Raw genomic sequence first — 23,665 nt, 5'->3', positions numbered from 1 at the left:
TGCGCTCGCCACACTATTCTATTCTCAACTCCACGCCGACGTGGATAGTAGGGGAATGAAAAGGTCGGAGGACGCGCATCGTGGGGTGACGACGGGGACATCGTGGGGTGACGACGGGGACATCTATAATGTGAAATGGGTCATATTGGCCCATTTCACATTTTTCACATTTTCTCACGATTTCAATGTTAAAAAATATTTTAACATTGAAGCCTATGGAAAAATCGGGGGCATCGCGTCGGGACCAATGTTAATGGTCCCGACCGACGCGATGCCCCCCGATATTTTACCTTTCCCAACACGATTTCAATGTTAAAATATTTTTTAACATTGAAGCCTATGGAAAAATCGGGGGCATCGCGTCGGTCGCGTCGGGACCAATGTTAATGGTCCCGACCGACGCGATGCCCCCGATATTGTGTCCTAGCCGGCAAAATGGACCTGATTTCAAAGGAAATCGGGTCGATCGTGTACCTTAACTTAAAGGTACACGATCCATAAGATTGTGGCCGTGCTAGGAAACAAGTACCGTCCAAATTTGTCTGTACTGAACGATGATCAGTCACAGCCTGTAAATGGTAGAATACCGGCTTTGATCATTTCAAACCAGTATGATTCACCCAACGATTGTTCAGCCAACTTAAGCTCTGAATTGAGAACACCAACAAACATTGGCCCTCATTCTGGTTGACTTGGCAAGCTGCAAGGCTTGCAGCTTACCGAGTCCCAGAGAGCCCGCCCCACTGAAAAAATGCCATTCCCATGTCTGCCTGCGCTCCCCTTCCTGCTGTGAATGGCCCAGCAACGTTGCAAATCGCCATGTTTGTACTTTCGTAGAAATACGCATGTGCAAACCCTGACCATTGGGGCAGGAGCTGAACTTGGTTCACTCAGAGTGAACCGGTATCGGCCACATTATGTAGTATATGGAACTTCTCTGATTATTGGGCAATTGCTTCATTCCTGTTCCATGTCAAGTGCAGTGTATGGCCAGCTGGCATCTTTTACAGTACCTGATACGTTGAATATATGTAAGTTCTCATGAGCAAAGCCCTCTTCAATGTGCTTTTCCTTCCCTTACATAAACCATCTTTGATAGCATATAATCCTGCAGTTCTCTGCCACCCATATAGCTATTTCAGTGTGGTCTGCTATTTTTATGTACTGTAGTGCGCTGTGGATCTCTGGTGGTGCCATATAAATAAAGAATAATAATAATATGCAAAAGTTTCTGTTTTATTATGGAGTTGTGTGCTTGAGTAACACATTGTGTTTTGGCATATTACACAAGGCCTGCTCTGTTATTGCCAAACTCAGTTTATGTAATGTATCAGCATAAACAGGACACTTTTTAAACTGCTCATAAATTAATAATTTTCCTTCTTTTTCTTCTACACTAATATTTGATAATTTACTGAATCAGGTGCAAAGAAATGCAGATATTTGTTTGTATGCCGCGTTGCACAGCTATGTGACTGCAATGATTCAGGGATGCGGTCATTTGGCTTACAGCATGATGGTCAACAGTCATTAGGTCGACATGGGAAAAGGTCGACATAGCAAAAGGTCGACATGGTTCTAGGTTGAAAGGTCGTTGGTTCGACAGGTCATTAGTTCGACATTGTCTAAGTCGACAGTCAAAAAGTCGACATGTGCCGACAGGCAGTATTTCATGCCCTACCATCCACTAGGGCGAGGTGGGAGAATAAAATAGTGTGCCGAGGGCAGCAATGCACCGTGCCCAATGCATAGTGAGCGCAGCGAGTGATGCAAGGGGATACGGTGTACTTTAAACTGTGTCCATGTCAACTGTGTCAGGTAAAAAAACAGTGACTGTTAACCTAAACATTGTCGAACTAATGACCTTTCGTCCTTTCCCCATGTCGACCTAGACCCACGTAGACCTTTTCCCATGTCGACCTAATGACTGTCGACCATCATGCTGTAGACCAAATGATCCCAACCCAATGATTCCATCCAGGGTCACAGACCTACTTCTCAGTGCACATCTGTGCAATGGACATGCCCAAAACAGTTTTGTCAACAAGCTCTTGCTAAGTGGCGGTTGGTGTGCCTCCTCTAATTGAATTTTGAACTGTGCTGTAGCCACTCCTCTGGGGCGTCCCCTGGTCATGGTCCAAATATTGTCGATGAGATTCTGATGTCTGAAAATAGGAAAGTACAAAGTCTGAGTGAAGTTGCAGAGGGGGGCGCGTTATGGTGTGTACACACGGTGAGATTAGCCCTTGCATTTTGACTATAGTCAAAATCTAATCAGAATAGACCTAGAATGGAGATCGAACTTTGTTTTAAGCTTTCGATTCCTGATTAGATGTGTGCTCCCGTTTAGCTTGAATTAAATAGCCAAATAGACAGTGCAGCCATGACTGTATAGTACAGATCGGCATTTGGCTTGCCATCTGTTTAGTTAGCAATCGCTCCGTGTGTACACAGTATTAGTTATACTGCAGATGATAGCTAACCAGGGTTATGCTGCAGGAGGAGTGGTTTACAGTCAGCCAGAGAATACTTACCAAAGTTTGCTTGCATCCTGCTGCTGGAATTCTGACTGTCAGGATTCCGTATCCAACCCTTACTTCCCAATGGCGCCCCTTCTTTCATCTGCAAGTGAAGTGCCTGTAGATTTGATCAGCTCCAAAGCCTGTGGTGAACGAAATTACTCAAGAGTCACAAATTGGAGGTGGTGTAATTTTTGTCAGCCCGTTGACATTCACCTATTCTATTTTTTGAGTGTTTTTTTGGGGGGGGGCTTGTAAGTTGTCAAGCCATCACTGTTTTTGAAAAGTGTATGTATTTTAACATTTGTTGAATGTATGCTTATGACTGGGCACAACTGTCTGTATGGAAATATATCAGGTTTGGGACAAGGTTTTTAAGCGATGCAACAGGGCACATTATTTACTTATTACTGTTGTGTTGCTTAATCTTCAGCACATGTTTTTATGGTAGTGTTGGTCTATAAATCTTTCCTTCATTATTTTTTGTTTCTACAGAAAACAGACTGGGAGGTGGCTATAAAAAGCATCAATAAGAAGAACTTATCAAAATCTCAGATACTACTTGGCAAAGAAATAAAGATTTTGAAGGTAAGCGGAATTTCTTAATTCCAGTCATTAAACACTTTTCTTATTGCATAGAAAGAGCTCTACTGATATCAGATGTGCAAGTGACCACCTGCAGACTTTAGGGCCCTACATACGCAGAGATTTGTGCCAGAGATTCATAACGGGAGATTCAGCACGAGAGATTTCCCTTAAACTGAATTTTTCAGATAATGAGCCACACACACACAGATTTCTGCCAGAGATTCATAATGGCAGATTCAGCATGAGAGTTTTCAAATCTGTCACAGAAACTTCAGGGGAATATTCAAATGTAAATAAGGGTTGGAATAAAGCCTGGGGGAGTGTCACCTGTCATCGGTGGCAAAGTGGCAACACGGGCAGATCCCCTGTATCAAAGCACATGACAACTGGGCAGATCTTGCCAGGGGTGGGGGCACCACCGCTGGATGCGGTAGAGGGAAAGAATGGGGGCTGTTAGAGGGGAAGACAGAGATAGGTCTAGTCCTTGGAATGGGAGGAAATAAGCACATCAGGTAAGAAGGTGAGCTGCATTGTGGCAGGCTTTTGTGCATAAACACAAACAAAGCATTGTGCATACTTAGGGCGGGATGTACTAAGACGAAAATGCGGTAAAACCCTTGTTTTACCGCATTTTCAAATTTACCAAAACCCGGCCGCACCGTCTTCCATGGGCAGGGTATCACCACCTTTGGGTGGCGATACCCTATAGAAGCATATGGGTTTCTATCACCGCCTGCTGCCCGCCGTCCGCTCCCCCCTCCCCATCCTCCGTGCTGCTCCTCCTCCCCCAGCAGCATCTCACAGCTGGGGGAGGAGGAGACACCGGGGACCGCCGCAGAGCCCATTACAGGTATCGCGGGGGCCTCCGTCACCACACTGCGCATATGGTGAGGGCGTGGCAAGGGGCGGCGATGTATGTTAATACATCCCGCCTTTATACAACATAGAGCTTTTACACACAGCATATGGGGTACTCATTAGCACAGACAGTGTATGGAGGCAGAGAACATACAAAAGTAGTGTACAGTGGACACAGCATTGGTAGCACAGCAAACAGCAAAGTGATCATTACCATTATGCAGCAGCCTGGGCTGTCACTGACTGGTGTTGACTGTATGGTACATCATGCAGGTGCATCATGTACAGTAGTTGAAGTCTAGGCGCAGGTTGTTCAGCTTGGAGTGGGGCAAGCTGGAATGACTTGATCAGCATCCGCATTTGGGCTCTCAGGGGCACGCTATCCGCATTCCTCCGGTGCTACTTGCTTTTCTTGCACCTCAGTGGAGGAGCAGGGTGCCTGCTTTCTGTCGCTGCTGCTGCCCCATATCCTACTGCCGCCCGCCGCAGCCATACTTCCCCCGCAACCCCGAGTCCTTCTCCTTCGTACCTCTACCATCCTGCTTCCTCCTGATGCCGCCCGCAGCCCCACTTCCGCCTTCCGACCTCCGCAGTCCCGTCTTCTCCTCCCCGGAGCTGTCGGCAGAGCGTGGCTACAACATCAGCCCCCTGCTGCCTGGGGAGGTGAGAGGACCCGGGGACTGATTAAGGAGGGCAGCGGGGCATTGTGCTGCCTGCGTGGTGAGCAGAGCCCGCTGCCGGCGCCGAGGCTGTCAAAAATTGACAGGTGCACTGACAACTGCGGCACCCAGCAGCAGCAGCCCTTTCAGATGAAGTTGGCGGGCAGGACTCGGAGCAACTCTCAGTGCCGGCGCCTACCTCCCATCCCCCAGGACCTCCAGCTCTATGGTGGCTGCTATCGCTGAGCCCCCGGAGATGTGCGCCGGGCACCGCAGCCCTCAATGGCTCATCCCTGCCTCAGGACAGGCTACAGCAGCGGCGTCAGGTGGGTCAATGGGGCGGCGTGTTGGGACTTCAGGGCGGCGTCCAGCGTCGCTCAGAAGGCCCTGCTCACATCCGTGGCCACAGATGAGCAGGAGCTTCTGAGCGACTGCTCTAGATTGACAGGCAGGTCCGTTCTGAATCCTGGCCAGATTCAGAACGGCGGGGGCGCGCATGTAAATCGCTGTGTGGGCTATACACACAGCGATTTACATGTGTTTTCAGGGATTTTCTGAGTGATTTGTTAAAATCGCTCAGAAAATCCCTGAAAATTGTGCTGTGTGTGGGGCCCATTTCACTGACATTTTACATCCCATGCAGCTGTGCACTTCAGTCCCCCTGCATTCTTAAGGTAGAAATCAGTCCTGCACTGATTTACTCATTCTGGCCCTTCATCAAGCTGTAATGTAGCCCTTTTTGCCCATACACAGTTTGTGCCCCAGATTGATGTGCAACTGGCATTGTGGAACACGTGTTAAATATGAAAATGGAAAGAAGGGTACTAAACTCTGCAGCTAGAGCAGGCTTTACCGTAATACCCCTTTCCCACTGCAGCTCTTAAACGGTAAATTGTAGGTTTTTTTTAGCCTTTTTAAACTGGTAGAGCTGCAGTGGGAAAGCTATACCGGTACTTGTTAAATGGGTAAAAAGCAGTGTCCTACACGTTTAAGACCTGTTTTTTGGGCAGTGGGAAAGGGTCTTAAACGGTATTTAAGATCCCACACTAGTCTTCCCCCCCCCCCCCCCCCTCCCCTGGTACCTTGCAGCTGGTACCCCCGCGCCCCCCTCCCCTGGTACCTGGCAGCAATCCATCCGGGCAGCACAGTAGGCAGCGTGCGTTCCAGGGCTCCTAGTCCGCAGGTCCCAGACTGATGCATGAAAGCGTCATGCAGGAGTTTGATGCAGGAGGAGGCTGCAGCTGGTGCACAGACAGCGGGGGCACTGGGGATCTGGGCAGTGCGGTCCGTGCTCAGGAGGAGGAAGCGGGTCCATTAGGAGATTGTCATTTCATCGGCGGGGGTCCCTGCTGCGAATGGGAAATAGCGGAAATAGCTATCAAGCCTTTTTCAAAGTGTCTTAAATTGTAATTCACTGTCCTCTTCACTGCAAATTATAGGCCAGTGGAGTACAGAAATATCTCCTATAGAACTTTAATTGGGGAAGATACCATTTCTTTTGTTGGATGTGGGGACATGTACTGGGGATAGAAACAGCTGTCTTTATTTCCCTGACACCATTGCATTGTCATGTATATTGGACTGCTAATGAGCATTCTCTCAATAGCTATTTCTCTTATTATGTCATAAAGATAAGAAAGCACACACATGTAGTAAGTCTTTTCTAGTTGCACTGTCCGCATTTCTGGAGTACATATTTTCTGACCTTCCAGTATAGAAAAATAGTACTTCTATTTGCAGTGCAGCTAGACTCTGATATCACTTTTTCTGTGAAAGGTTTAGTACAAAAAAATCAATACAAAAAGGTTATTAGATTTATGGGGCTTCATCTGTAACGTCTGTTGTCCTGTCTGGTATGGATAATGCTGCTTTCACACCGCAAAACCTGCTTTAGACCAGGTATTTAAAACGTTTTTTTAAAACGGGTCAGAAGCAGTTTACCCCCTTTCACACCGCACCTAAATACCTGGTCTAAAGCAGGTTTGCGGTGTGAAAGCGATGTTGATAACGGTAAATTCTGGGGGGGGGGGGGGGGGAGAGCTGGGCAGCCTCCCCTCCAGATGACAGATGATTTGGATGACACCTGGGCAGCCTCTCGCCCCCCCCCCCCCCCCCCCAATACATTAATCATTTGTGCGGGAGGACCCGCAGGCAGCCTCTCGCCCCCCCCTCCCCCGGAGATCGGAGCACGGATCGGCCACAGTGCACGGGGAGCAGGACAGAATAAGAGCCCCCGAAACACTCACAGCAGGAGCCGGCTATGGAGCACGGTATGGACACGGGGGGGGGGGGTGGCGGTGAGGGGGAGAGAGGCTTTTTTTAGTGCGGTCTGAAAGGGGCATAATAGTGTTCATTCTAGCACCCGCTATCTTTGAAAACCCATGCAGTTCCTCTTCCCTTCCTGTGGTGTTTCTAGCACAGGTCTGGTTTGCATATCAGTGCTGATATACAGACCAAACTGTGCTAGAAGCACTACAGCAGACAGTGACACCCCAGGCAGGGAAGAGGAACTGCATTGGTTTTCAAAGATAGCGGGTGCTAGAATGAACACTAGATAACTTGGAGACTCCAATGGTTTTGCATGTAAAGAAATCTATTGGTTCTAATGTAAAATTTTTGTGAACATTTTAATTGTAAGTTTAGGCCTATTAGCGTTACTGGTATTGGGGGAATGTAATAGGGTGTAAGAGATTTTGAGAGTTGTGTTTTTGTTTTTTTGTTTTTTTGTTTTTTCTTAAACGCAATACTTTACAGGGCAAAACCAGGTTGATATTATTGCCATGTATATTATTATTCCTCCCATGGTTTTCTATTGAACATGTTTTCTTTTTTTGTCAGAGGGTAGATATTCATAGTATCCGAGTGTGGATCATGTTGTCGACCCGACTTAGGTCGACTTTGGTGAAGGTCGACAGGTGTCTAGGTCGACATGGGTTTAGGTCAACAAATGCGTTAGTTGACATGGGTTAGATTGACAAGTTGCGAGGTCGACATGGGTTTTTTCACAGATTTTTGACCCGAATGTTGACATGGAATGTTGACATGGACACAGTTGGAAGTCAACCTCAGCCCCTTCGCATCACTCGCTTTGCTCGCAATGCTTCGGGCACGGTGCCTCGCTGCACTCGGCACACTATTTTATTCTCCCACCACGCCCTAGTGGATGGTAGGGCATGAAATGCCACATGTCGGCTCAAAAAACAGTGAAAAACCTATGTCAACCTAGAACCCTGTCGACCAAACAGTTTCGACCTAATGACTGTCAACCTAAGTCGGGTCAACAATACCACCGTATCCCTAGTAACCTACATAAAAGGATTGGCATATGTAGTTCTTGCACCACAAACTTGTTTCCATGGTGTTTGAACTGTGAAGTGTTAAAAGCTTGTGTGTGGACCGCTGATGAAACTGCTGACGTGTTAATTGCCCAGGAATAGACTGATTGCTTGAACTGAGACTGCAAAAGGGCATGGTGCTCAACCCCACCTGACCATGGGCTTGGTTCAGCTTGGATTGCTGATTAGCGGTAATCGTTATTAGGCGCTTTTAGTTAACCTGCGTGTGTAGTAGCCTCTACAACAGCATTTCTTTGAAGAGATTTACAGTTTCTTTCGGCCATATCCCATTGCACAATTTAGGCAGATTCATCAGTATTATTGGCACACAAACCTGCTAGGTTATAAAATGCGCAGGTAATTCTGACATGGATAGATGATTTCGTTCAGGCAGATAGTGCACTGCATCTTCTACATTCCTGAGAGTGTTGATAGAATTACAAACTTTAATTTAACCTGGAAACCTCTCCAATATATAATTAATCGTGTACATTGTTGGGTGCAAGGATCACATTGATTATGCCAGTAAATGTTGTTCTGGTTATTGCTTAGCTTTATCGTGACAGATTGATATGCAGGAAATTTTCGAGGAGTTTCCACCACAAAATCATGCTGTGTTCATAAAATCAGTTCAGTAGTTTTTGAGCCAACTTGGAACAAACCTTGTTCTTCCAATATTAGTGTACGTTTATGGATGTATTGCTTTATCCAGCACATGTCCTGATCAAGTAGTCATGCATGCTGTATGCTTTAGCAGACTCTGCTAAAATGCCATTATCTATGAGAGACCCGCATTTGACCTGGGGCAAAGGTTGTTAGATAGAATCTGTGTGTGTGTGTTCTGCTTATTTGAGATTAATGGCAAACATTTTCTGGTCATCATATGATTGATTATTTCTGTCTGTGTACCCTGTGGGTTTAGTAGGACAAACTGTTATCCGTTTCTTTTTACATTTGAGTAAATGTAATGTATAACTGGTGGCAAATATTCATCTTGTCTATAATTGATGATAATTTTTTTTTTTTTTAATATACTACAGTATATCTAAAACAGAATTGTGTTACCAGATTGCAGTGATAAACCTCTTGGTACTTAAAGTACAAATTAATGCCATAAAGAGGATTATTCTTCTTTTGATAAAACAGATGCGATGCAATGTGAAAGTAATCTCTTTAGTAATTGGTTAACCCTGATTTTACAGCTGAAAAGTATTTTTGTGACGGCAGGATTGTAGTGGATATCATTATTTTCTATTGACGTCTGCTTTGCTAGAAGTAGACTATCAAACCAATATTTCCTGAATGAGTTGGTTTAAAAACAAATTCTGAATGTGTCAGCATAATGCAGTTTGTCTGCCTCTCCTTTATATCTGTCAATTAGGTTGGCACTTGTGATACAGTTCTACTCTTCTTCCCTTGTGCAAAATATTTTACCATTTGTTTTTGTTAGAACTTGTGTTACTAGAACAATAGATGTATTATTGGGCCTAGTTATATTAACTTGAAGAGTGAGGTCTATTGGCTTTCAGTCATAAATAATTGGACAAAAAACTGCCAAATTGGGGGATGTTTTCTGTGAAGGTATTGTATGGTCACCTTGGCTCTTGTAGTGTTCTGAATTTGTTTTGCAGTTGGTTTGATTTGAACAGTCTTGTCTAGGAAGATGCAATGCCAGAATCTGTTGATGATTAAACTCACATATGTGATATAATCATTGCCTGGTGCAATTTTTTTTTTATACTGTCCCTGAGCTGTATTCTAATTGGTTAAATCTCCTTTCTGTATGCATTCAGTGTAAAATCCGGTACTTGTTTCCTAGCACGGCGCCAGCGATAAAAATTGTATCCATCGGGATCCCAAAAATCGCGTCCATCGCAAACCCGATTTTACATTGGCCCCAATGTTAAATGGCCCCCAGACCCCAATTTTCATTGTTTCCCAACCCTGATGGGTCAAATGCCCCCCCCCCCCCCATTGTTAACGCCACCCCACGATGAACGCCAACCCGAAGCGTTGCGAGCGGCGGCGGTACGCGTCCTCCGACCTTTTCATACACCCACTATGGACGCGCATAACTTCACAGATATTACGCGTCCCCTCGCTGCGCTCGCCACGCTTCGGGCTCGCTGCGCTCGCCACACTATATAGAATCAACTCCATGCCGACGTGGATAGTGGTGGTATGAAAAGGTCGGAGGACGCGTACCGCCGCCGCTCGCCACTCTTCGGGTTGGCATTCATTGTGGGGTGACGTTAACAATGGGGGGGGCATTTGACCCATCAGGGTTGGGAAACGATGAAAATTGGGGTCTGGGGGCCATTTAACATTGGGTATACAATGAAAAATCGGGTTCATTGGCCCATTTAACATTGTTCCCTATGTAAAATCGGGCCCATCGCATCGGTCGCATCGCATGCCTTAACTTAAGGCATGCGATGGACGCGATTTTTTCAGTGTTGGGGAAAAGGCTAAAAATAGCCCTAAAATCGCGTCGGTCACGTCCATCGCATACCTTAAGTTAAGGCATGCGTTCACCTACAATGGGCACCGTGCTAGGAAACAAGTACCTAAAATCCATATGTTAAACCTGTTTAATTTTGCAAATTGATATAGCATATATTTATTTAGGTTGTTTTTATTAAATAACAAAAGTCCTTTGAACCAGCAGTACATATATCCAATAATCATAGAGACAACAGAGCATGACATATACACACAATGATCTAAAGGCATCCACTATATACAGGTCCGCTTTCAATCCAGGTGTACATATAATGGTGAACAACAAAATGGTGGAGTATAGTAGACCGCCATTATAGAATAGTATATTCGAGAATACTGATGAACCTTAAAAATGTGTTTTTACAGGAAATGCAATTGCACTGCCATCACCTACAGTCTGAACAACCTGGACACTGATCTCTACACTGAATTAAGTGCTGTCACACACTGCTTCTGTCTCACTTATACATTACCTATACTTCCTGTAGGCTCTCCACGCTTCCAGTACATAACCTTCTCACTACTCATTCTAGGCCACTCCAACCTCATTCTATATCACTACTCTGAACAACTTTACACAGAAATATGGCTCCTCGATCCAGTCCTCGCTGTCAGGTCTCACCCCCTCTCAACTTCCACACCTCTCACACGCACCCACAACCCACACAACCTAATTACTATCACACCTGTCCCTTCCCTTCCTTTCTCCTGTGCTCTCTGGAATGCTAGATCAGTCTGCAACAAGCTCCCAACTATCCATGACCTCTTATCTCCCACTTTTTTAACCTTCTCGCCATCACTGAAACCTGGCTCTCCTCCTCTGACACTACCTCCCCTGCTGCCCTCTCTTATGGAGGCCTCTCCTTCACACACTCGGTCAGACCTGATGGCCGCCAGGGTGGAGGAGTGGGCATCCTCCTCTCCCCCAACTGTACCTTCCGCGCCATCACACCTGAGCCCTCCCTCACATTCTCCACCTTTGAGGTACACACTATCCGCCTCTTCTACCCTATTCACCTCCTTGTGGCTGTAATCTACCGCCCCCCTGGCCCCTGCTCCCCTTTCCTTGATAACTTTGCTACGTGGCTTCCACACTTTCTTGCCTCTGACCTCCCCTCTATCATCCTCGGTGACTTTAACATTCCTATTGACATCAATAATGCTGCCTCCTCTAATCTGCTTGACCTTACCACCTCCTATGGACTTTCTCAATGGACCTCCACCCCCACTCATAATCTCGGACACTTCCTTGACCTAGTCTTCATCCACCATTGTAATCTCTCTGATTTCTCTCATCCTCCCCTCTCCCCTCATTGCCCAGACCCACAGTCACCAGACGTAACCTCTGGTCTTTTGATCCTATTGTCCTGTCTTCCCTGGAGACTTTCCTCTCTCCTCTTTCAACCATGACTTGCCCCAACCAGGCTGCCTCTTTCTATTACTCTTCTCTCACCTCTGCTCTCGACTCTGTAGCCCCCCTCCACACTGTCCCCCTCCGACGCTCTAAACCCCAACCCTGACACAACAAAATAACACGATTCTTGCAAAAATGTGCACGCTCTGCTGAACGCCTCTGGAGGAAATCTCACTCTCTGGCAGACTTCCTCCATTTCAAGTTTATTCTCTCCTCCTACAGCGCTGCTCTCTCCTCTGCCAAACAATCTTCTAATCTCTCATCTCTTCCCATTCCTCCAATCCCCGACGTCTCTTTGAAACTTTCAACACTCTACTTCGCCCTGCACCACCCCTCCTCCCTTCATCCCTCACTGCCACTGACTTTGCCTCCTTCTTCCTCTCTAAAATTTAGGTAATCCGATATCTCCTCCCATACCCCCTCTGCTGCCCACCCACCCCAATCATCCTCCCCTCCCAATTACCCCACTCTGTCATCCTTCTGCCCTACTACAGCTGAGGAAGTCCGCTCTCTCAACTCATTTTCTTCCCCCCTCTACCTGTCCCTTGGACCCTCTCCCCTCCCGTCTCCTCAGTTCTCTCTCCCCCACTGGCTGCTCCCATCTTGCTCACCTCTTTAACCTATCTCTTTCTACTGACATCTTTCCCTCACCCTTCAAACATGCTTGCCTATTCTTAAAATAACAAACCTGGACCCTTTATCTCCCACAAGCTACCGCCCTATCTCTCTTCTCCCATTTGCCTCTAAAATACTAGAACGGCTGGTTTACAGGCGACTCACCAGCTACCTGTCTGACCACTCCATCCTTGATCCCCTTCAATCTGGCTTTCGCCCACTTCACTCCACTGAGACTGCCCTAGTGAAAGTCACCAATGACCTGCTTTCAGCCAAATCCAAGGGTCACTTCTCCCTGCTTATCCTTTTGGACCTATCTGCTGCCTTTGACACTGTGGATCACTCTCTCCTCCTCCACACACTCCAAAACATTGGCCTCTCTGGCACAGTCTTCAACTGGTTTTCCTCTTACCTCTTCAACCGTTCCTTCTCAGTCTCTGCCTCTGGCTCCACCTCACCACCTTCCATCCTTCCTGTCGGGGTCCCTCAGGGTTCCGTCCTTGGCCCCCTTCTGTTCTCTCTGTACACCTCCTCTCTGGGTGCACTCATTAACTCCTTTGGCTTCCAATATCACCTCTATGCGGATGACACCCAAATCTACCTCTCCTCTCCTGATCTGTCCCCCACTGTTTTCTCTCAAGTTTCCAACTGCCTCTTTGCCATCTCCACCTGGATGTCTGAGTGATTTCTGAAGCTGAATATGGACAAAACCGAACTTATTATCTTTCCCCCCACCCAGAGCTATGCCCCCTACTAATATCTCTCTCACTGTTAACAACACCATCATCTCCCCCGTTCCCCAACTTCGCTGCCTGGGTGTCACTCTTGACTCCTCCCTCTCCTTTGCACCCCACATCCAAGCCCTGGCCCATTCTTGCCGGTTCCAGTTACGCAACATTGCTAGCATCAGGCCCTTTCTCTCACAGAGAGCAACTAAGCTGATCATCCACTCATTGGTCATCTCACGGCTTGACTACTGTAATGCTCTCCTCACCGGCCTCGCTCAATCCCAACTGGCTCCTCTCCAATCTGTCCTCAATGCTGCAGCCAGGCTTATCTTCCTCTCCAAACGGGCACTGAAAACTCACCTATTCATCAAAGCATACCCTTCCACTGCATAAACCAGGTGGTTCTCCGACCCCTTGCCTGTTTACATCCTGCTATCTAACCACCACCCACTCGCTTGCACCTCTTGTAATCTGTTTGTCTCCCCTTCCTACTAGATTGTAAGCTCCTCCGAGTAGGGCCCTCTTCCCTCCTGTTGTCAAAGCCCACTTCTCTTCACATTTCACTCACAGCTCTCCTATACTCCAACACTCAGTGACCATATTCGTCTCCATACTCATCTCCATCATTGGCTTCAAGCCTCTAGTTGTATGTTGATTGCGTCCTCACTATTTACTTTTAAGCTGTAATGTGTATTGATCTGTGGCGCTCTTTATTTGTACTGTATTTTTGTTATTTATTCAATGTTATGCCAAGCTTTGTCTCCCTGTATTGTTCCTTTGTACGGCGCTGCAAAACACTTGTGGCGCCTTTATAAATAAAATTATAATAATAATCAGATTATAAATGCCGATACCAAGTATACATAAATCAAACAAATAAAATAAAATGGAGCAAGTTAACACTTGCCTGAATGTAGTAGTGTATTTTCCTATACAGCATGAAATGCATCTGCAGCACCCCCAGTTTTAGTTACATATCGTGAAAGTTTTAGTATTAGATGGTAAAAATGCTTTCTAGCATATGGTATGCTGAGACATATACTCACTGAACAGACAATAGGCAAAAATTACAGATATTCCAACAAGGAAAAAACAGGAACAATAAAAAGTTACAGAATTCTCGAATTCTGAGAACAAATTAAAACCACAAATGAAAAATCTGAGGGAAAGCTTTTTGTGTAACTCCATTTGCAAAGCTTGGGGCAGTTTGGAATACATAACTGGTGACTCCCACAATCTGTTTTATCAAAGTGTTCATTGTTTCCTCCCTACTGTAAATGGAGCAAGTGACTTGATGGGAAGACAAAAAAAAAAAAAAACCCATCAACAACATCATCTTTATCATCCGAAACAGTACAAGAACAAAAGCTTCTGTTTTTCAAAGATGTGTATTTTAAAAGGAGCACAGACTATTGTATATAACCTAAATTTATGTTTAAGCATAAGCTCCTTTTGTATTGTATCTGTCAAACTCTGTGGAGTATTTATTGGCTTATGCACTTTATGCTATTTTCTCTATCTATAACGTATAAGTGACATGTTGTTATTAGGTAAATGCACAGAAATAAAAATTGGAAGCATACAGTATACAGCTTATTTCTGACCAACCCTGCATCAGGTCCATTGTGTGCAAAAAATGCTTACGCTCTTTTATTATGTTAGGCCAACACAAATGGGTGTAAATGTTTATATAGTAGCAAAATCTCCTGACAAGTGTTTTTCTTTCTTCAATAGGAGTTGCAGCATGAAAACATTGTGGCTCTTTATGATGTCCAGGTAAGCTGAATAAATCTTGTGTGTGGTATTTTTTCCCCTTTTAACTCCATGTACTTCCCATACCATACTTGCCTACTTTAGAAAACTATTTTCAGGGGGTTTTAGCTGCTAGTAAAATGTGCAATGCCACTGAAAGGGCGTATCTAACAAAACTCTGGCCATGATTCAGATGTGGATCTTGGTGCCTGTAGCACTGCATTAAATGAAAGAAAACTCTTCTGCCTCTCGTGTGTGTGTGTGTGTGTGTGTGTGTGTGTGTGTGTGTGTCTTTGTATAAAGAAAAGAGTGAATTTATGAGAAACTGAGAGGAAGTGTGTGCCTCTGGCCGCTATTTGCATCACTACATTTATAAAAATAAAATAAAAAAAATTGACGCAGGGTACAGGAGAGTGCTTGCTGGGCCATGGGGCTCCCTAAACATCCAGGCCCTATAGCCATTTCAACTCCTGCAGCCACCATAGTTACACCATTGCACCCCTATATTACATAATACCCCCCATATTAAAGCCAGTACATGCACGTGTATTACATTATACACAGTCCCCACTTCCCCTCAGTACACACAGCCCACTCCCCTCAGTATACACAGCCCCCACTTCACCCAGTAGTACATAAAGCCCCCACTCCTCCAGAGCACACACCCGGCAGTGTGGTGGGAAGGAAACTGCTCACCCCAGGCAGAGAAGAGGAGCAGGCTGGTCTGATGCATGCGGTCTTCCGTAAAGCAGAGTCCTGGCTGCTGGCTCTGGTTCTCCCACTGTGACTTCCTGTCAGCGTGTGCAGCTTAGCCACCGCTACCCACAACCTGCAATTTCTCCCTTGCCGGCCCCGCCATTTCCGAATGTGCGGATTTTAATGGTGGTCCTCAAACTAGGAGGATTGAAAGGGTTTGCGGGGCAGCGGGAGGCTCATGCAAAAGTCTGGAGCCTCCCGATGAATGTGGGAGGGTAGGCAAGCCTGTCCCAATGTATATATTTCAGCGCAGTACAACTTTTGACTACATTGCAGTGGGGGGGCAGAACAGGTTATAAAAATAACTTTGTGGTTGATCTATTTGAACCTTTCTCCAGAAAGTTGGGCTGCTGCAGTGATCAAGTATATATAGCCTTTACCATCTCTAGATTTTCTAGGGGGCACACTGATACAAGTCACTTGAGAATTCTATGCTCATAGCAAAGATCAATAGCAAAATGTTACCACTTCCGTTCTTACATTCAAGATTTTTCCCAGACTGCTCATAACTGGTGGATGATGGTTGCAGTGTCTACAAAGCAGGAGATCCTGAACGCTGTTTGTGTGAATGTGTATTTGTAAGCACATCTGTCTTCTAGCCTCTTATGAAAGAAATTATGTTTCTGTCAAAATTCTTTGTACAGCCTGGAACGATTCTCATGACACAATGAATGATCCTGTTCCAAAAGTCAACCGCTATCGGTCGACACATGAAAAAAGTCAACATAGACAAAATGTTGACATAAAAAAAGTTTGGCACAAGTGTTTCACGGTTTTGTTGTCTGTCGACATGGACACCATACTAGTGTAACACACTCACTCAAATGGCTGCTGCTCTCGCCATGCCTAGGGCAGGGTTATATTCTCCCTCTATGCCCACTGGGATTGTGACGTAAGAACAAGTTGGTTTAAAGAAAAATCATGAAAAATTGTCGACCATTGACATGTAAACCTTTTGTCAATGTCAAACTAGACCATGTCGATCTTTTTTATGTGTCAACCTATTGACGACCTAGACACTTTCCACCAACGGCCAAATACCCTGAGCGATGTAGGCAATTTGTCATTGCGAATCTGCATACCAGCGCGATTCTGCTCTCCCATGTATACCCAGCTTTACTCTCATCATTTTTATATGTAAATGAATATGTTGTGACACAATTCATTATCCCTGCAGTGCAATTTTAATCATTTAAAGCAGTGGAAATAAGTTGTCAAGGAAGAAACATTGTCCCTAGTTCATATTGTGTACACTGGCTCACAGTATTGGAAACTTGTCTTTGAAATATTTAAACCTCGGTGAGCTAGTCATCCTTCCTATTAAAATGGCTTCATGCTGACCTTGAGAGTATTTCATGTGACTGGCTGTAATGGTATATGTGCACTTGTGAGTTATTTAGCTGTTTTCCATGTACAGTGTTTATAGAGGGTTAGGACTCGTGCTGCATTCAGCTGGAATGCTGCCAGACTGGTGCATGTGTGTCATGAGACTTCTCATAGGATCAGTGTCCTATTTTCAGGCCAGTGACAAGGTAGAAATATGTTCACTTGTTCTTTTAGAGATTAACTGCTGGGCTTTTGGAAAACGATATTTATCCAGATGTGTTTAAACAGTGTGGTTGTTAATCTGGGCTTTGGGAAATAGACATTTTTTAATAAATACTAGTTATTACAGTATTTCTGTCATAGACCACTGCGGGGGGGATTTACTAAGAATCGTTTTGGGCTGCGATCTGTGATCACTCCTTATCGCCAGAACATTTCAAGCCATAAATTGCCCATTTACTAACACTTGTGTTGGCTTCCATATTGATATTTAATGGCATGTTGGGAGGTGATGCCAGGAAATACAAGGGAGAGATCGTGTTTATATCCCCGCATTTTCAATTAATCAGCATTGGGCGGTTTACCGGTTTAGGAAGTGTAGGGGTTCCCTGTAATGCCACAGCCGGAGGATACATGGCCAAAGCATTCATCCCCCACCCCCCAAAATTAGTCATCCCTGCCTTGGGATATTATGGAAAGTGTGTGTGCGTGTGTGTGGGGGGTCCTTTCATGGATCTTTCTAGGCTGGGGTGAAGGCCAAGACTAATTCTTATTAAATTTACCCCAAATAGTCCTGGTTCATTGAAATACAGGGGAACCCTGTGCTGTTCCGCAAACTTCCCCCTGGATTTCCTAAACAAGGACTGGCTCACTGCCAGCTGCTTGTTTTGCTTCTAGCGGGGACCCCACACCTCTCTAAAAGTAACCATTTAATTGGCATACAACACATAAGCCTACACAGATCTTCGTGATCTATGCATGCTTCACTTCAAAAGAAACACAAAGCATGTCCATTGGTTTAGATCATGGAGTAACAATTCTGTGGGAGTTTGCTCAATTTCTCAAAAATGTAAATGAACTGTTTGCATTGGTACCTATGTGTTTTTTTTTTTTTACTATGTTTGTTCCGATGGTGACTTTCCACGATTTGGCCTGCAAAATAGTTACGCATGCAAATTGGTCCATAGTATGTCAGCAGTGCACAAAATCGTGGCATTATCACAAGAAAAACAGAATCTCCCTAAAACAATTCTTAATCAATTACCTCCTGGGTGAGGGGATTTTATTTTTGTCTGTGTACTTGAAGCCTTTTGTTGGTACAGAAATGACCATAAAATGACTCGTTGCTTGAGTGGCATTTTAAACACCCTTATTACTGACAATTAAGAAAATGCAGGCCAACAGCTATGAAAAATGTGGACTGCACTGTTTTTATATGATCCAGGCTTTTGTGACCCAAACAAGCAAACAAAAAATGTTCTCTATTAATAAATTAATGTCTATATCTAAAATAAATTTGATAAGTGTACTGGTTCACATTGTATTAAAAGTTAAACAAATGTTGATTTCATTGTGTTTTTTTTATTATTATTTTTTTATTGCCACACTGTTGAAAATCACCTCTTGGGGTCACATTTTCAAAACTTCGTGATTTCATTTGTTTCCCCTGCTTTATTATGTTCGGTTTTCTTTATGAATGCAAGGTTTTTCTTTTTGTTCTATGCAACTTTAAAAAAAGTCCAAATCAGATGAGTGTACATATTTCTTTTTTTTTTTGTATGCACATTAAAGTTGCAAGCCTTGTGTTACAAATTTTAAAGCCAGTCTGAATGTAGCTATAAGCTGTAAAAATTTTATTTTTGTTTGATTATTTGTATTTTACTTAATCAGTTATTCAATTTTGATATACATATTTAAATAACTGCATTTATGAAATGTAATGTTATTTTGTAAATAAAGGTCTAATACCCATAAGTACAGAGTGCCCTCTTCATAAAATAATGCATACATGTCATGTGATCACTTGTCTTCATAAACCGATTTGGAGCAAATGCAGAGCATATAGTGGGTGGGCTAAATTCATTGACTTGAGTGCATTTTGGTCTCCATAAAAATCACTAGTTCTGTAACTCTTATCTATAATAGTAACACATTGTAATATGGTTCTACTTTTAAAGTACTTGAATGATGTACCATATCTTTAGTAACTTCTTCCATCAAACAGAATTTACAAACTTCTGTTAACCCTTTGAATGTCAATGTTGCTGTGAGAGATCCTCAAAATATCTGCTAAAAATGCCAGTGTCTCTCACAGCGACATTTTGAAGGTGCCATATTTAACTAAACTTCAATTAATTGACTGTATTTGTATTTATTGATACTAAAACAGTATGTTTTTAGTATCAATAAATACGGATACAGACAAGTTAAATATTACACCTTAAAAAAAGAACAGTTGCTGTGAGCGATGCTGGCATTTACACATCTCTTAAAGCAGTGTTGGCACTCAAAGGGAAATATGCATCAAGCAAGCATTTTGGTGATTGTCATATATTTCTGCATTCTGGATGAATGGTTTCGTTATCGTGGCTGTGAATGGTGTGTTTTTTGAGAGGAGGAGACATGTAATGTGTAGATAAATGTAACATTCGGTATAAAATTAATTAAAAACTGTCAAATTTATAAGGACTTTCAAATTTAATAGGATCAGTTTTTATTTTCCACAACCAGCCTCTTTTCCATACAGCAATGGAAGGTCTGTTAATTGAACATATCTTCACTAGGTGCGCCCATGCAAGGTATTATGCAGTGACCTATTAAATCCTTACTTTTTTACCTTGGGCATTTGAAATTGTAATGATTTTATTTTATAATTAATGTATTGCTTTAGTACTGCTCTTAAATACCATTGGTTACGCTTATTTTGTTTGTCCAGCCGTCTGTGACGTGGTCCTATGTTATGTTCTGTTATGTTAAGTTGCTATACACAAAATTACCTTTTTAATTTGTATGTATTTATCTGTGATAAAGATTGAGACGTTTGGATTACATTTTTTTTTATTCATCTGTATGTGAGCAGTGTGCATGTAATATACCATATTTCTTTTTATATTTGTGTAAAAATAATGTAAACCTCTCAACAGATACATCTGAAATTAAAACGGCGTGGGTAAAAACCTACTTGTGTCCCAGGTGGATTCATTTTATGCAGTTTGTGTTCTTGGCGACAGAATCAGTGGGATCAGGTCGAATGATCGTCCGTGTCTAGGTCAGCAGGCAATAGGTTGGCCACTATTGGTCCATGGTAAAAAGTTTGTCCTTGACAAAAGGTCAAATGGGTATTGTGTAAAACATAAAAAGACGTGTTTTCTCTGTCAGCGCTCAAATGCAATCAAGACTGTACATCACTGATTGGGGAGACACGCCTCCTCTTCTCCGCCTCCAGGCAGATATATGGAGAGTAAACTAATTAATCAGTAATATCAAATGATGATGAGAAAAACCTTCACCACACACAGGACCTTATTCAGATTTGAGCTCAGTACAAATTTGTTTGGAAAATGGCCAAAACCATGTGCACTGCAGGTGGGGCAGATGTAACATGTATAGAGAGTTAGATTTGTGTGAGTTATTTTGTTTCTGTGAAAATGCTGGCTGCATTATTTTTACACTGCAATTTAGATTTCAGTTTCAACACACCCCACCCAAATTTAACGCTCTTTATACATGTTACATCTTCCCCACCTGCAGTGCACATGGTTTTTCTCATTTTGTGAACAAATTTGTACTGAGATCAGATCTGAATAAGGGCCACAGTGAGAGAGCAAGATACCATACATCCCTTTTAAGGGATCGGCGTCTCCTCTTCTCCGTTTAATATGAAGCCTTGACAGAAGTTGTCAAAGACACACACACACACACACACACACACACACACACACACACCCCCCCCCCCCCCCCAAAATACCTTCCATATTATACCGTATACACACGCATAGTCATTGCAAATATTCGAGTTAATATTAAGGCATAGATTTCTCCAGGGGCAGACATATGTATGTATAGTTGCCTCCTCTTGATAAGTAGACAAGGCAGGTTCTGCTCACAGCCTATACAGGTGCAAGCATAATCTGACCAATCATAATAGACGGAAAATGCACAATGCAAGTTATCGTATGCAGTTTTTCACTTTCTTGAATGGGTGGTGGATCATTAGGTTGACATTGGTGTCTGTTAAAAACTGCTGTCATGGACACCATATAAGTGTAATGTCAACTTGCCATATTTCGGGCACACTATTCTAATGTAGCTCTATGCCCACTTGGAACATGAAATAAGATTAAGTCAATTTAGAAAAAAAATAATCATGTAAAACCCATGTGGACCTTATCGTTTGTCAACCATTTTCATGTTGACATTTTGTAAAGTAAAAGTGTAGTAGAAACAATATTCTGTGCGCTTAGAGCAGCAGATAGAGAAGAACAAAAAAGTGGTGTCCCCACACCACTTATAAACAGGAAAGGGGTATTGTGTAAAACAAAAAAAGATGTGTCTTGTGAGGGGGTGGCAGGCAGGACACAGCGGTGGTACTGGGCATGACAGCTGAGGGGCATGATCATGAAGGGTCTAGTCCCCATCTGGTATAAATACAGAGTTTCGCAGCATGTCCCGTTTAATAAAATTGTGAAGCTGCACCATTTTCAATATTCAACATGGCTCATCATTTCTTTGCCCTGCACACTTGCACTGGCTTTTATCGGCCAGTGTGAGACAGGGTCTGTCAGTCCGTCAGCGAAGCAGGTGTGGAAGTGCTCCTGAAGATGCAGAGGAAGTTCTGGATGGGGGGCAGCCATGTAAATAAAAAGCTAACCGGCCACTGCCTATCAGGTGAAGGTGTGGTTAAATAAATTATTTCTAAACTGTTTTGTGGTTCGATTTTATTTCTTATCTGTGTTTTTGTATATATTTATATATCTATATATTTTACAGGATGAGTAGGGGAAACAGCTGCTCCTTAATGCCTTGCATGCTGGTACTTGTAGTACCACATGTACCAGCATGTGTGGCAAGCTTGCTAGTGTTTCTAGTTCTCCTGTACAAGACTATATGAGACTGGTTGGGATCATATGGGCTACAGCATGATGGTCGACAGTCATTAGGTCGACAAGGGTTTAGGTCGACATGGGAAAAGGTCGTTAGTTCGACAATGTCTAAGTCGACAGTGAAAAGGTCGACATGGGGTTTTTCACTGGTTTTACCTGAATGTCAACACAGTCGACATGGACACAGTTTAAAGTTCACCACAGCCCCTCGCATAGCTCGCTGCACTCGCAATGCGTCGGGCACGGTGCCTCACTGCGCTCAGCACACTATTTTATTCTCCCACCACGCCCTACTGTATGGTAGGGCATGAAATACTGCCTGCCGGCACATGTCATCTAAAAAAACAGTGAAAAACCCCATGTTGACCTTTTGACTGTCGACCTAGACACTGTCGAACTTATGACCTGTCGACCTAGAACCATGTCGACATTTTCCTATGTTGACCTAGACCCATGTCGACCTAATGATTGTCTCCCATAATGCTTTAGACCATGGGTCCTCAAACTGCGGCCCTCCAGATGTTGTGAAACTACAAATCCCAGCATGCCTTGCCACAGTTTTGCTATAAGGGAGTGTTAAAACTGTGGCAAGGCATGCTGGGATTTGTAGTTTCACAACATCTGGAGGGCCGCAGTTTGAGGACCCATGCTTTAGACCAAATGACCGCATCCCATATGAGACTATGTAATTTACCCCCATCCACACAGTATCCACCACCCAACGGGTAAGATAGATTACCCTTGGCTTCAGTCCCGGCCTGGGGTGCATTGGAGAGGGGTATTTCCTTGCTTTTGCAACCCGTGGGGAATCTAAAATAGGGTAAATCTTCAGGGTACTGTGGCCTCAAATGACTAGCTGGGGGTGCTAATATTTTGGCAAGGGGACCCAGTGAAGCATGTTTTGTGGCTGTAACATTGCACAACAGCTAGTGGAGCTCAGTGCAGGGACTTAAAATATTAGAGGGTGAGATTCACCAAGCTAAAAATACTGTAAAAATCCAGTTTTTTGGGTTTTTACCGCATTTTCATATGCAGCAAAGCCCCACTGCCGAGGTTTCACTGCGGTGGGTTACAACAGTTCTAGATGGTGTAACCCCATGAAAGCCACGTGTCCCCCCGCCGATCCACGCCGCACCCCCTTCACCTGTGTCCGGGCAACCTCCTGCTTTGCTGCCCTTACCAGTGACCTCCTTCTCCTCCCTGCACAGCTTCTGGGTGCAGGAGGGAGGAAACGGAGCACCCTCTAAGCGGGTAAGGGTTCATTCAGGCAGCACATCGCCGGCCATCGCTTTTGTGTTAAGTATCGCATATGTTACTGCATATGTGATTTTTAACACTGCGAGTGCCGGAGATGTGCAGCTGGAGTTATTAGAGAATCCCGCCCAGAGAACCTTACGCTTTTTGTTTCGCATATTTTTAGAACCGGTGCTTGGTCCAAGAAGCTCAGTGTAGGATAATTAAATATATGGGCCCCTATGCTTTTTGTTTCCTGTATTTTTTGGACCAGTTTC

At 44.1% G+C, this 23,665-nt stretch overlaps 1 protein-coding gene across 2 annotated transcripts in view; it reads left to right on the top strand.

The window, feature by feature from the left end:
* The window catches only part of ULK2 (unc-51 like autophagy activating kinase 2), a 105,516-nt gene that overhangs the window by 4,305 nt on the left and 77,546 nt on the right, over positions 1-23,665 (top strand). For both annotated transcript variants that reach the window (XM_083173729.1, XM_083173730.1), the window contains exons 2-3: positions 3,015-3,107; positions 14,953-14,994. In XM_083173729.1, coding sequence (XP_083029855.1) covers positions 3,015-3,107; positions 14,953-14,994 — 135 coding nt within the window. The remainder of the gene's footprint in view (positions 1-3,014; positions 3,108-14,952; positions 14,995-23,665) is intronic.

This window comes from Crinia signifera, chromosome 2, assembly GCF_055691185.1.
Source record: "Crinia signifera chromosome 2, ASM5569118v1, whole genome shotgun sequence".
In the NCBI taxonomy this organism is placed as follows: domain Eukaryota; kingdom Metazoa; phylum Chordata; class Amphibia; order Anura; family Myobatrachidae; genus Crinia; species Crinia signifera.
This window is presented reverse-complemented; position numbering and strand designations above follow the sequence as displayed.